The sequence below is a fragment of the Argopecten irradians genome, chromosome 7 (assembly GCF_041381155.1).
Source record: "Argopecten irradians isolate NY chromosome 7, Ai_NY, whole genome shotgun sequence".
Taxonomy (NCBI): domain Eukaryota; kingdom Metazoa; phylum Mollusca; class Bivalvia; order Pectinida; family Pectinidae; genus Argopecten; species Argopecten irradians.
In genome coordinates this window covers 32239278-32254410 of record NC_091140.1, presented here as the reverse complement: position 1 = coordinate 32254410, position 15133 = coordinate 32239278, and the positions used below count along the sequence as shown (strand labels likewise).

Below are 15133 nucleotides of genomic sequence, written 5' to 3'. Positions count from 1 at the left end.
ATTATGCAAGTCCATTTGGTTTTATTAAACTCCCCTTATGATTTTTTAATCACAATATCATCCAGGGCAAGGATTTATACTTATAAATACTTATGTTGGGTGATTGTTGAGTCAAATATGGTAATTGAATAATTTATTAAATTGTCCTTTTATAATAATACATATGTATCTAATAGCTGCCAAACAATGACACTATTTTGTGCAGGATAAAAAATATGTAGAATTATAGCACAGTAAACATAATTTTAAGTTATATTACGAAATGTTATGAACATAAGAAACATTATAACATAAAAGCTGGTAACAACAGAATCCAGCTGGAGAAAAACAAACGGTGAAAAGGTCAAAGAGTCACAGTGGACACCACATTGAAATTTACAAATCAAGTCAATAAAACTACATCAAAGGGAAATCAAATCATGGGTACCATCTTCAGAACATTTACATATATCGATAACGAAACCTTCAAAACTATAAAAGACCCTGGTAAGATCTCATTTGGAATACTGCTCGGTTGTTTGGTCCTCCAGGACAAAAAAGATATAAAAACCATTGAAAATGTCCAACGAAAAGGTAAAAAAATACTGGTTAACCCTAAAGACCTCTCCTATCCTGACAGACTAAAGACCTTGGGTATCCCAACACTCGAGTATAGACTTTTATGATTATCAACAAAATCGATATCGTTACCACTGAGAACATGTGTACTTCAATGAGACACACTGTAACAAGAGGACACAAGAAAAACTCTTCAAAAAGCCCTTTCGACTCAAGCCAGGATTGTTTTCAGTAATAGAATAGTGGAGATGTATAATTCTCTTCCAAATGATGTGGCCAATGCTGACAATTTCAACATTTTCAAAAATCGAGCAAACAAGCACTGGAAGAACCACGCCACGAAGTTTCAACCTAGGGCATAAGGCTATCAATTGATGTTGACTGATGAGAAAAAAATTAAAAAAAAAGTTTCCTCCTTTTCTAAGACAACGATTATTTGTATAAAAATCGCGGGGAAAATATTTCAGCATTTAAAGATAGGTTTCCGTGAAATGTACATGTATTTTCATTTTTTTTTTATTTCCCTGTGTCTTAAAAGCTTTGCGTTAATACCACATTTTCGGGCAAAGAAAACCAGTCTAAATGCGTTCATTGGCCTTCCAAAAGTTCTCACATATTAATACGACGGTCAAGTTCTGCTTAGTTTCCCAGTTCTGACCATTAAAGTAAAGAAAAGTTGAAAGCATTGAAAGCGAGGCTGCGTGGAAATGTAACCACGGACATAGTGAGCCGGGAGGACGTTTTAGAATTTCCATACTTTAAATTAATTTCATCGTACGCAGACAGATTTTGACGAGAGATTTTATTTTTCCCATTTCATAAGAAATTATCCTGGATACATTCACACCATTTTACCGACTTTAGCCATCCTTGCCCGTTTTTTTTTATTTCCCTGTGTCTTAAAAGCTTTGCGTTAATACCACATTTTTTCGAGTACAATACAGTTTGGATGTACAAGTTAATAGGTATTTAAATAAGAGAAAGCTTTGTTTAAACGTATCTCTTTTCTAGCAATGTTTGAAACTCATAGTAATAAAATAGTTACGAAATAATTCGGTATTAACACAAAGCCTGTCATTTAACCACGACCCAGGACTGTCCGACAGTATGTTTGTGGAGAACGAAAACTAAGGCAAATACCCATATCATCTTTATGTTATATGTGCCGCAATTTCTATTCTAACGAATTAAGTAAAGCTTTCAATATTTTATTCAACCCCAAAAATTACCAACCTTTTGAGAATTACAATAATAACAATACATAATTATGTTTTTATTTTAAAAACACAAATAAGAGTTGAACATTTTTTACAGTGATATTAATAATTCTAAAGTGATTTCCGCAAGTATGTTTCCATCTGGATATAAGTTAGGCATTTAACTAGAATTCTACAGTGCAAAAAAAAGATCCGTGTTGTAACTAATGTTTAAATCAGGCATCATACATGTTTGTCTGTCCTTTTGAATGATTTTTACAGCTTAATCCATCAAACCTTATGGTTGTCAATTTTCTGAAGAAAAAAAACATGTCAAATTTTTTTTGCCCACTTGTGGCAGATGATTTTAAACTTTGGTGATGAAAGCATGGGTAGCACACGGCCTTCAGTGTTACGAGGACAAACGTTAATTTTTCGAGAGAGAAAAAGTTAATGGTAGCGAATAAGTACCTAGTATACGTAAAAAACACTTATTGTGTACAACCTACACCTATCGTTCAATTTAAAGATGCTCCACTGCTGACAAATAGTACTTTTTCTCGATAAAAACATAAGGAGACGAATTAGTATTCTTATTCAGTTACACAAATTACTTACTTTACACCATTACCACAATTAAAATGTTTGAGCTTCTAATTTTACTTCAATATAGAAATATTAAAAATGATTAATTAAACTCCCATATAATTCCGTGCCACTTTCTCCTACATGTAATGAAGTACTGATTACGCATGCACCAAAAGCGAAAAATATTTTTGTTGTGTGTGTTAATTAGACATATACACATGATTAAACACAAATTATTCTTTAAATGTGCTCTGTCGGCGGTGGAGCATCTTTAAGACAACTGTTGACCTACATTTATATGGTATATAACAAAGGTTTGCAGTCTATCCTGTTGTTAAGATGAATGTGACTCCAGCACAGCAATGTCTTTTTGTCTCATCCTGATTTTTAAGCAGATAAAATGTCTATATGAATAATACTTTACCAGAGGTTTTGGTTTTATTAGCTTAACGACCAATAAACAGCCAGGGTCATGCGAGGAGGATGTGCCAGATTTGATGGTGGAGTACCCGGAGTATACCAGGGTATTCATTGCTTATGTAAGATGTAAAAAATATATATGTAATATTGATAAAACGAAATAATAATAATCTAATAAACGATAATGTTTCTATAGTTTACACAGGTAAACTACAGGTGAAAATCTGAAGTACAATGACACTCAGTTAGGTGTGGTTAGTCGAAACAGCCCTTTGATTAAAATAGATAAAGTTAATCTTTACATACAAGTACTTCGTTTGCTCACAACATAGGTTGTACATAAAGCTGAATTGATAATTATTTCAAACTCAAGTGGACGCGCTATTGTTTGAATGCTACATGCGTGGTATTCTAGTGAACAATGACAATTAAACGATAAATCTTGCTACATGTACACTATCAGGAAGTTATTAGTTAGCCAGTTCCTGGAATCAAGGAGACCATGTACGGACATGCTTCTGTGGACACGACAGTAAAGGACGACATTCCCACCTCGTCAAACTGTTCATCTTTATATCATAAAGGAATTACTTATTGAATTACCTGTTTAACTATCGTGAGTATTATAATATAAGTATGACACCGACTTGTAAACAGGTAAGATATATAGTATACACATTGGCATGTATATTTGTAGACTACCAACTATGTTAATTCAGACCGATCTACTCGATATACGGGTAAATATTTAACTTATGTGTTTCTATTTATAAAACGTTTACAAGTCTTCATAAATTAAGTCGTAAACGAAAGTTGTTTCCATCGCCGACAGAGCATTAAACAATAATTATCATTTGGACAATAGTTGATGTTTAATCGTTGTCTTATTAATACAAAAATACATATAACATAATTTGTTTTGCTTTTGTTGTCTGCCAATCAGTACATATTTCCATATCAGACATAGTGCCATTGATTTTTTCGGGATGCAAGTATTGATTTCAAATACTTTTTTTTCTTAAGTAAAATAAAAATACTTTTCGTCCGTGGTGACGCACCTGGGAATACAATTTCTTTCATTTTAATAATATAACATGTTTTAAAAAACTAGCTACAATGTAAGTACACTTTAAATGACTGGAATTAAAAGGACTAGGTATGGTAAGGGTATTTTGTGGCCCACAAATCCGCTATTTTTCAAAGTTTGTTATTTTAAGATGTTAATCTTGCATTTCAAATATTAACTACATACTTGACATATTTGATAGTGCTATTAGGTAATATAGCAGTTCTAGTTGCCATGGCAACCATTTTTATTATACATAAATTATGTAAAATGTGAAAATTTCATCAAAATTGACTTTTTATGCAGTTTTTCATCTAGTTAACATATTGCGCATTCTAGAACAAACTTTATATTTCTCAAAATGGTGTATTCTTCGTTTCTGCTAATTCATTTAAAATATAAAGTGTGTTCTAGGTTGCGCTTTGTTGATTTTAAAGGAAAAACTATCAAAAATATGCCAAAATTGACCAAATTTTCAAATTTGCATAATTTATGCAAAGTTACCATGGTTATATAGCAAAAACATACTTTCTGTCAACAAAAATATCATAAAGTTTTTATCAGGGACATATTCAATATTTCAAACGCTGCAAATTAATTTCTAAATACTTAATTTGAAATTTGGTAGATTTGGGGGGCTGAAAAGAGCCATTACCATATCTAGTTCTTTGCACTTGTATGGAATTCAAAATTTTAGCAGACTCCCGCATGCTAAGGAGTGGGGACAAAGGGGATCAATTTAATAACATTTTGTAATCAGTAAGTTACTACCGCGTTTTATCTGTCGGACATATAATATCTGTAGCAACCTTACAGGTTTGGGAGTCATAGTTGTACAAACAGGCTGATTTATATTTGTGCGTAACATAAGGGACGAGACCAAAAGGGACCAATTAAAATTGGATGCGTCTTCTTTAAAAGTCCTTATAAATATCTCTTATTTCCTAAAATCTGGATAATAAGCCTGAATCGAAAATAGGCCGCACTTGAAAGTCAGCCTTAAATTCCTTTCAAGGAACGTATCTAAAACATAAGACAACTTTTTGTGATGGTGGTCAATATAAAATTATCAAAACGTACTGTAGTGGTGTTGTTATTTTATTATATACATTAACATATGCATATGTATAAATACATATTGTAAATGTATAATTGTATTTATTATCAAATTTGTTAATGTACCTATTTAATGTCTTATTTTTCTTTTGTTTTAATTCGAATGTTTCGAAAATAAGCCGGTCTCGTAAGAAAGCCTATCATACCTTACAAGATAAATGACTTCGAAAATAAGACAGGCTTGAAAATAGACCGATCCTGAAAATAAGCAAGGGATTTCCTACCTACAAAGAATATAAGCCTCTGCTAATTGTCGAGATTTTAGGGTATTTCATATGTAACATTCTAGAGCCGGTAAAATTATCATTGGGATTGAGAGAAACGTTCAGATTTTTAAAAAGAATGGAGGGAGATTAAGTTTGGCAGAAAAAGCGACTGACCCCCTGATCCTGGAGCAGTACGAACTAGAGACCATAGGTTCTAAAAACTGTAAATACTCGTAACGTTTAAAATTAGATCAGAAATGTCGTATGGAGAAGGGTAACAAATTTTATAGAAATCAAAATGGTGACTAAATTCCCTGGGACCCGGAGAGACGAGGCCCAATTGGAAAACTCTTAGAATATTCCACTTGACCTCAACAACCTCAACGTACGCTAAATTAAGATTTTCGTTTATTGATTTAGAAAAGATGACATCCACGTCACTCAAAGACATCAACACGAAAATTAAGGACGACGACATAAAGTCCTTCATATCTTACGACGTAGCTGTAACATTCAAGAAATGGGAAGGTAAAGTGAGAGAGCTGGGAGATTTCCACTTCGAGGGGACATCGGCGGGCGGAGATCGACATCGTTGTTTGGATTTACTTCAAGTAATGTCGAAAGAAGTATCACAGATATTGGAGGTACAAAAATGTATTTTCAGAAATAAGATCGATAAGTCGTTATAGTTCATGTGTTTTTTTAACTCTCTCTTTGTATAGATACTTTTAGATGCTTGATATACGTTTGAGATTTATTTATAAACATTTCTAATATGGTAGTTTTGTAAACATTATGAACATTCGCATATTTTTTCTGTTAATTTCAGAATAAACTTACTTGTCGACGTGAGCCGCCATCTGCTCAGAATTACAGTAACTTCACTGAACCAGTGAAGTTATCTGATGATATGGCAACGTATATAGATGAATGGCAAAATAAGGTCAAGGTTATCAAAGACAAAGGATCATCAAAACGTCAGAGGCTGATCGATCTACTTTTTGAAATACAAGAACGCGTCGATTTTTGGATTGTAAGTATTTCTGATGGGGTAGCGTAAAGCTTAACGAATACATACACATTTTGAATATCTTTAGATATACATGAAGATAAATTGCTGAATACAACATCGGTTCGATAAAGCGCTTTGTCAGTGCCTTGGGTTACGGGAAGCAATTAATTTGTCGCGAATTCGTTACAAATTTGACGTCATTATTACACCGATACCATGACTTGATGGCACAGAGGTACTTTTCTGCAGATCTACGGATTTCTTTTCTGTATAAGCGTGTGAAAAAACTGGGCCCAGTTTCACGAACATTCCTTAACTTTAATAAATTACTTAACTTAATATTCTTCATAGGAAAAAGCATTACAAGAGTTAAGGAAAAATGATATTTATATTGATAGAGCGATAGACTTGCCGTCTGCAATACATTCTCTATGTTAAATCATCTATATGTATATAGTAAAATGAGTCGTAGCATTATCAATACCAGAACAATACTATTGCATTATACTTTAGATGAAAAAATCCTATTTGTTCTTTTTCAGCTCTTCGTGAATGAAACCAAATCACATCTAAAACAGCGACAGAGAGCTTTTGAAGCAGAGAACGATGACGACTTAAAAAGAAAGCGAAATAGTCAAGGTAAAGTACCCACTGTAACTACTGTTGCTCTTGATGGTCGGTTAGTATGATTGTAACGTCGGAGCGGTTTGTATTGTATTCTCTGATTGGGCATGGAAACAGTATCCCATAGCATCTTACAGTGTCCTCCCCGTAGCTCAACATGTATGCTCATGGCTAAATATTTCTGCAGTGGTGTTATTTTATGTTGCGCTTCGGTAATTCGGTAAAATGTCAAAAAGCAATAACGGTAACACGACCTGAATTTTCACGATGTCAGAAATATGCAATATGTAATAAAAATAACATTTTTCAACTTGCTTTGCGATTGTTGTAAAATTAATGAAGCTCTTGCAGAGGGCAGACCGCCACCACCACAACATCCAACGGATACGAAAGGTTCAAGGGAGGAACTCCTTCACGAAATACAACAATTAAAGAGCGAGCTACATCAGAAAGAAGAATATTATCATAGAAATCTTTCAGAAAAAGAGTCTTATATAGAAAGACTGAAAGAAGAAAAAAGGAGACAAGATAAATCTAGTGCTCAAAATAAGGAAGACGTCGTCCAACTCATGAGACAGAAAGATGAGGCCATGAACAGGTTTGAATAATTATACTCCCTAATGCAGTATAATAATCACTGTGTCTGTCTGTCTCTCTACCATACGGGGTTTAACATTCCCACCATCCGGTAATTATGACTTACCCATTTGATGTGATTTTTTTTGTAAATTTTATTAATCCTACGTTTTTCTGGGATCTCGAATTCACCGTTTGGTTTTCAGAGAATTCTTTGAAAACCAATACCGGTAGGCCTGTTGTTTTGAAACTGCACATGGTATTAGCTGAAAGTATGTAGATAGAAATTTTAATGTTTTCTGACAAATCCAAACTGGGGCACTAGTATGATAGGTCGATCAGGCGCAATAAACAAAAATGATTGCTACGGTCAAGTGTGACCCTCAAAGGAGAACAAATTTCAAAATCATCTGCTTTCCCTTACCTGTGGAAACTGGTATATAGATGTTTTTTTTGGAATACTGATCGGAACAGAACACAATTTTATAACGATGGCAATTGTCACAATTTTAAAAGTCATAATTAAGATCTTAAGCCAGTATGCTGTATCAATTACTATTTTCATTTTCATTGAAATAAGTGATTTCGTCAATCTTCTTTATTATTGCCGTTTCTTTGATACAAGGACAGTGTCTTTTATTTGATGACTGTTTACTCACTGATGTAGTTTAAAAAGGGAAGAATAGCGGTTTTATCATCTGCATAATATACATCATCGAAGCTCCAGGGGTTACTATCACTACCGTTATATCCACCCCTGGACTATCTCGTAGAAAAACTGGAGGTAGCAACGTAGAAAAAATTGACCAATCACAGGACTGCAGAGACTTCCTTTGAAGATCACAGAGAGCGCGAAGCCCGAATTCAAATCTACACAGTCAACCACAGTGTACCGTTATTCCATTCGTTTGATGTACATCAAAGGACCAAATTCAGTTATAATTACCTGTGTCTTATGTTGCCTCCAGTTTTACTATGACATAGTCCAGGGATGGATATAACGAGAGTGATAGTAACCCCTGGAATATCGAGGATGCATAAAATCCATCATAGAACTAACCTAATCATCTATTTATATATATTTTGTTTTGTATCTTCTTCTTTCCATCTGTTTTGATAATTTTTTTCTTCAAAGTTATATTACATGTTGTGTACTGGTCGTATATCTGACGAAATTGCGTACAAACAAACTTCGAAATACACACATCGTATTTCCCTTATTATCAGATTGAACATACTATGTGGCCATGTATGACTGAATACCATTACACTACGCTATTATTGTTTAAATCATACGCCAGGTGATCATATTTGTCTTTCTCATTTTATTCGAGGGTATTTAAGTTCGCGGAAATATCAAATTTACCGTGAATAGAGTGACAAGTAACTATACAGTATATAAGCCAAATTTACAAACCTAAGTTACAAATAAAATACTATTATTATCGTTTTCAGATTGAGTGAGATGGCTGGTCAAAAACTACGACAAAATAATCCCAACATTGTAGACCTAAATGTGGAGAACAGGCCTACTAAAATTGCTGAGCGATTGAAACAGATCTATGACAACCAGTGGACCGATGCTCTTGATAAGTTATTAAAAAAATGTGATGAAAAGAAAGCCATCGATCTACTCCTGAATGCCCTGCTTGTAAGTATCAAAATATTATTCTATTAAACATTAATGATAATAATAAATCGTGTTTACGATGTGTTTCTATATACCATTATTCTATGTTTTTGTTTTCAGCAGGTTTCTAGCAATAAATAATAATTTGCTTTACGGAATACAAACCCCATATAGTAAATGTAAATGATTATACATGTAATATGAAACATTTGATATACACTTCGGAATCTTGTTATTGAATATAAATGTATTTTATGTGAATGTATCGATAATTTTGTACATTTAAACTTGTTTGATTTTATCAGGACAGTTTCAAATTCACGACTGATGCATCATGCAAACAATTAAAACGGTTACAAGATAGCGCAAAGATGCCAACTTTCCTAGCCGATACGGGTGTAGGTATTAAAACAAGGTTTAGCTAGACAAATACATAAAAAAAAACCTTTTCATACTTTTTCTAATCTTGCGACCTAATAATCATTTGAGAAATTACGAAATGACTACCATTGACATGCAAGAGAAGTTAAAAATTAGTACATTATCGGAAGGTAAAGTGGTAATGATGTGACATATGACCTATAATGTATTCTCATAAATCAAATAAATGTCATTATCTTAATGTTTTCTGTTTCTGTCATTTTCTCCTGTTAACTAGTAACGTGATATCTTCGTCCTTGATATACCTTTTCGGTCAAGTTTAAAAGTTTTTCTTTTCAAATTTATCTTTATCAACTGCCATTTTTCTTTGTTGTTTCTCCCCTCTTCTTAATTTTATTACGTTTTATGTTTAGTATTGATGTTATCTTTTTACAGAAGCCGGTTCAATTGTCTGATGAATGTTTGGATTTAATCAAACAATTGCAGAAAGCTTCAGCACCTGCCTTTGTTCGGGAAGTACAGGAGGTGAGACTAATAGAAATCTTGCATGGGCCTGTCAAGTGGACAGGGATATCTCAACCCGAGTGAAAGATTTTTGGCTAATCAACCCGAGGCTTGCCGAGGGTTGATGGTCAAAATCTTTAACGAGGGTTGATATATCCCTGTCCACCTGACAGGGCAATGTTTGATTCTTTTTCTCATATACTTTAACGAGAAATGGGGATAATTCAGTTGATATGAACGTCGCTATGCGTAAAAATGGTCGCCGCATGTATTGATGACGTCACTGTCTAGTGCGCGTGATCTGTCTTTTCCCTACCCCGGTAAAAGACAAGTTATCTTTTCCCTAGCAACCGCAGGATAACCCTGTCAAGTATGGGATAATATAGAATCTTACATTGGTCTTTTGTGCGGGCAGGGTATCTCTCGTAATTATCTAGTGTGTGTGAGCGGTCTTATACCCCTTGTGTAAGATAGAGTTATTTTTTTCTTAGCAACTACATGATATACATTGTACGTGTAAATTATGGGAGAAATTGCAAATACCAAAATAGAAAAAGCGACTAAATCACGACTTTCTATTTCATGTAATATATCGATACCTTTTCAGTATATCACATTTCAGGCGGAGAGAGAATACATAATATAAGATAATCTATTTACAAAGTAAAAACATATACAATTTTAAATATATGTCACTGCATTTCTAAAATGTAGTATATTTAAAATATTGATATCGAATTTTGAAAACGAAATCGCCGTACAATGGAAATATCATTCTTAATCTCCAGAGGTTATAATAACACACGCTCTCTTAACTCTTTTAAAGTTGTATGGTCTATCACTTTCGCTCTTTTTGTCATAGTAAAAACTGTATAGGTGCTATACACATTTTTCTCCGTCTGTTCGAGGTTTAAACTTTCTAATTTTACTTTTTTTTTTATAAAGTTGCAGCACTGGAAGTATTTTTTATTATAAAAGTAAACAAGAGGCCCAGAGGGCCTGTATCGCTCACCTGGTTTGTAATGCCAAGAAATGTTCTGGATACAGGTTCATTGTTTCATTGGTTCAGGAATTTGAATATTTACCTCTAATTCCCCTATTGGGCCCCACCCCTCCTGCCCCCAGGGGGTCAGAGCCAAAATTTATACAAGTTCGATTCCCCTTCTCCCCAGGATGTTTGCGGCCAAATTTGGTTACAATCCATGCGGAACTGTAGGACAATTAGCGATTTATAGGATTTACCTCAAATTCCCCTATTGGGCCCCACCCCTCCTGCCCCCGGGGGGTCAGAACCAAAATTTATACAAGTTCGATTCCCCTTCCCCCAAGAATGCTTTTGGCCAAATTGGGTTACAATCCATGCAGAACTATTGAACAAGTAGCGATTTATAGGATTTACCTCAAATTCCTATATTGGGCCCCACCCCTCCTACTCCCGGGGGCTCAGAGCCAAAATTTTTACAAGTTCTATTCCCCTTCCCCCAAGGATGTTTGTGGCCAAATTTGGTTCCAATCCATGAATTTTGTTTTTTTGTTTGTTTGATTTATTAACCTATTAACAGCTATGGTCATGTAAGGACGGCCTCCCATGTATGCGGTGTGTTACGTGTATGTTGTGCGAGGTGAGTGTACTGGGAGACTGCGGTATGTTCGTGTTGTGTCTTCTTGTATAGTGGAACTGTTGCCCTTTTTATAGTGCTATATCACTGAAGCATGCCGCCGAAGTCACCAAGAAACACACCCCACCCGGTCACATTATACTGACAACGGGCGAACCATTCGTCCCACTCCCTGTATGCTGAACGCTAAGCAGGAGCAGAAACTACCACTTTTATAGACTTTGGTGTGTCTCGGCCAGGAGACAGAACCCAGAGCCTTCCTCACAGGGGCGAATGCTCAACTCAAGGCCAAAAGTGAGGCGGTGCCAAGGGAGGCATTAGAAAAGATAAAGTCAGTTAGGAAGAAGAGAAAAGATAAGATCCTAAATTTAGTCGTCTTTTACGATCATGCAATAGGGGCAGAAGGTACAATTCTAACGCCCTACCTGCAGGGCCAAATCCATGAATAACTCTAAGACAAGTCGCGATTTTAGGATTTACCTCTATCTCCCCTATTTGACCCCGCCCCTCCTGCCCCCGGGGGCTCAGAGCCAAAATTTATACAAGTTCTGTTCCCTGTCCCCCAAGGATATTTGTGGCCAAATTTGGTTACAACCCATGCAGAACTCTAGGACAAGAAGCAATTTATAGGATTTACCTTAAATTCCCCTATTGAGCCTTGCCCCTCCTACCCTCGGGGGTCAGAGTCAAAATTTATACAAGTTCGATTCCCCTTCCCCAAGGATGTTCTTGGCCAAATTGGTCACAATCCATGCAGAACTTTAGGACAAGTAGCGATGTATAGGATATACCTCAAATTCCCCTATTGGGCCCCGCCCCTCCTGCCCCCGGGGGTCAGAGCCAAAATTTATACAAGTTCTGTTCCTCTTCCCCAAGGATGTTTGTGACCAAATTTGATTCCAATCCATGAATAACTCTAAGACAAGTCGCGATTTATAGGATTTACCTCAAATTCCCCTATTGGGACTTGCCCCTCCTGATCCCAGGGCGTCAGAGTCAAAATTTATACAAGTTCGATTCCCCTTCCCCCAAGGATGCTTGTGGCCAAATTTGGTTATAATCCATGCAGAACTCTAGAACAAGTAGCGATTTATAGGATTTACCTCAAATTCCCCTATTGGGCCTCACCCCTCCTGCCCCCGGGGGCTCAGAGTCAAAATTTATACAAATTCTGTTCCCTGTGCCCCAAGAATGTTTGTGGCCAAATTTGGTTACAATTCATGCAGAACTCTATGACTAGTAGCGATTTAAAGGAAATGTTGACGGACAGACGGGCGGACGGACGGACGACGGACGCCGCGCCATGACATAGCTTAAAGGCCAGGTGAGCTAAAAATCTTTTTAACGTGTACACGTGAAAAATAGGCTCGAAAGATGCCGGATCATTCCGAACTCTTCCGACATCGTCGCGACAATCTCGAAGTAACACGAGAGTTGTGAAACCAAGAGAAATTTCAACAATTTTTCGTAAACAAATCATGTGGTCGACTTCAGCAGACTGGATCTACAAAGAAAATAATGCTCGCACATTACAATATTTGATACATACAATATTGAATTACTGCAATGTGTGAATTAGATGTTTCATATACTCGCTCTGTGAACATATACCAGCACGATTTGCTCAGAAGGAAAGCGTAAAGAAACACATGTGCGCTTATGCTAGTTACCTGGATCACCACGTGCATGACGTGTGGACGTCAGTCACGTGGTACGATTCGGAATTCCGACAAAACCCGAAGGTACTGAACATGGCGGTGATTGAAGGCGTTTTATTCAAAACCGGGAATATATTATCCCTAGATTTCAGCTTATAGGCTGACATATGGTTTTGGGGAGCTTAATCATCAAGATACATGTTAATGTTCAAATGTCAAATGTTAAAACGACATATCGTTTCAGTGAAAATTACAAAGTGAGAAATACAACTTTAAAAGAGAGTGTGCGATCGTAACCTTTGCAGATTGATCAGGTATTGGGATGGAAAGAATTATGAAATTATTAATTTCCTTTGATACATTTCTCCTCACTTTCCTCATTCATAGGGTTTCCTGAAAAGAAAGGATAAAGAGTTTAAAGAGTTGATCAAGTACTACAACGCATGCGCAGAAATCACATGGTACATGAATGTCCAGACTCCACCTATGGTCTTTGAAGAAAAACCGGCGGCGGGCAAACCAGTCACCGATCATTACTCAATGTACACAATCTCTGGAGAAGCTGTGGATTACGTGGTGTGGCCAGCATGTCTTCTTCACGAGAAGGGCCCTTTGTTAGCCAAAGGAGTCGTGCAGCCATCATTAAGTAGAAGAGGAAACAGGATAAAATGATAGAAAAAACAGTATCAAGAAAACGACATTTCTTTTGATTTCAATAAAACAACACGGGTGTTTCATTGTAGACAAAGCATAAACCACATGATCATCATTATATATTCTGTGATAAATCTACGTGCGCATCCCGAGTCCTGGACTCACAGAATTTTAAAAGGACCCATGAAATTTCTGGGAATGGATATCTATAACACTGTGGGACCCATTATTTTCACAAAAACCATTGAAAAATAATCGTAGATTGAACACTGGACTACAAGGCATTTGATGGTGTTTAGCACAGCGGTTTATTATCAAAATAAGATATTACAAGTAATATTTTGAAACTATATTCTTAAGCTCTAACAACAAGTTTTGATAAATAACGTTCATTTGCATGCAAATTAATCGTCTTGGGTCCCTTATATTTTTGATATATAGAAATGATCATTCAGGTTATTTAGTATATTACACTATATTTGATATATCTCACTTATTTGCTGAGGATACCTCAATAATGTATTCTTCTTCATATTGTTTAAAATATTCATATATCCTTTAATCCAGATTTCCAAATAACTTAACGGAATTTAAAATATAGACAGACTATCTACATGCAAATTCAACCAACAAAAACAAATGTATTTCTGATAGCAAATCAAAACAATCTACCACCATGAGACATTATTGAAATGAAAATTAGTCAAAAGTCGGCCTGGAGGAAACTTGAATGCAGTGATCATCATACAGTGTTGATGTGTGTATTCTATATTGGAACAATTAAAAAACATATGATTTCAAAAATTCTTTGTTGTTTTATTCATTCATGCAATATTCTTTACACCTATATTGTAACTGTAAACAAGCATCATTTGAAAGGGACATAACTTCTCAAAGAGATTAACCTCAATATAAAGGACACCTATATATAAAGGTCATTGCGGTCCTTTATATACAGGTTTGACTGTATAAATCCATCAGATCTCTTTAAAACCATCAGATCACTTTAAAACGAAGATTCTATAATTTAAATCTGTTGAAATTGTTGTTTTTTCTCTGGAACTTGTTTACAATTGTTTAAAGTTACTCTACAAGTTAATTGATAGTTATCTGGAATCTGAAGCACTATGCAGCTAATACATGTGATTGTTGATCTCAGAAAACCAAGATGATGGGGGAAATGTATGATTAAGATTTTTCTTGGCATCGGAATTGGTCAGGTATTGACCGGTGGTCGGTTGTGTTTCTCCGGGTACTCCGGCTTTCCTCCACCAACAAACCTGGCACGTTGTTACACGACCTTGGCTCTTAATAGGACGTTAAAC

At 35.6% G+C, this 15133-nt stretch overlaps 1 protein-coding gene across 4 annotated transcripts; it reads left to right on the top strand.

Moving 5' to 3' along the window:
• The first annotated feature begins 2802 nt into the window (after positions 1 to 2802).
• Positions 2803 to 14607, top strand: LOC138328170 (ERC protein 2-like). Of its 4 annotated transcripts, none has more exons than XM_069274839.1 (9): positions 2803 to 2881; positions 5571 to 5794; positions 5980 to 6183; positions 6705 to 6801; positions 7129 to 7384; positions 8818 to 9013; positions 9298 to 9390; positions 9809 to 9898; positions 13542 to 14607. In XM_069274839.1, the coding sequence occupies exons 2-9, from the start codon at positions 5576 to 5578 to the stop codon at positions 13824 to 13826; spliced, it is 1440 nt and encodes a 479-aa protein (XP_069130940.1). In that variant the 5' UTR covers positions 2803 to 2881; positions 5571 to 5575; the 3' UTR covers positions 13827 to 14607. The 4 variants fall into 4 exon arrangements, with proteins under 4 accessions (XP_069130940.1, XP_069130939.1, XP_069130937.1 ...); XM_069274838.1 differs by lacking the exon at positions 2803 to 2881 and adding an exon at positions 3102 to 3419; XM_069274836.1 differs by lacking the exon at positions 2803 to 2881 and adding an exon at positions 3104 to 3378 and having other exon boundaries at positions 13542 to 14606.
• Positions 14608 to 15133: the final 526 nt, after the last annotated feature.

What these genes read in the sequence shown, in the direction of transcription:
- LOC138328170 (XM_069274839.1), top strand. Translation starts at nt 5,576, where the DNA reads ATGACATCCACGTCACTCAAAGACATCAACACGAAAATTAAGGACGAC. An exon ending in CTTTCCTAGCCGATACGGGT is followed by an intron (nt 9,391 to 9,808) that starts GTAGGTATTAAA and finishes ATCTTTTTACAG; the next exon opens with AAGCCGGTTCAATTGTCTGA. An exon ending in TTGTTCGGGAAGTACAGGAG is followed by an intron (nt 9,899 to 13,541) that starts GTGAGACTAATA and finishes CCTCATTCATAG; the next exon opens with GGTTTCCTGAAAAGAAAGGA.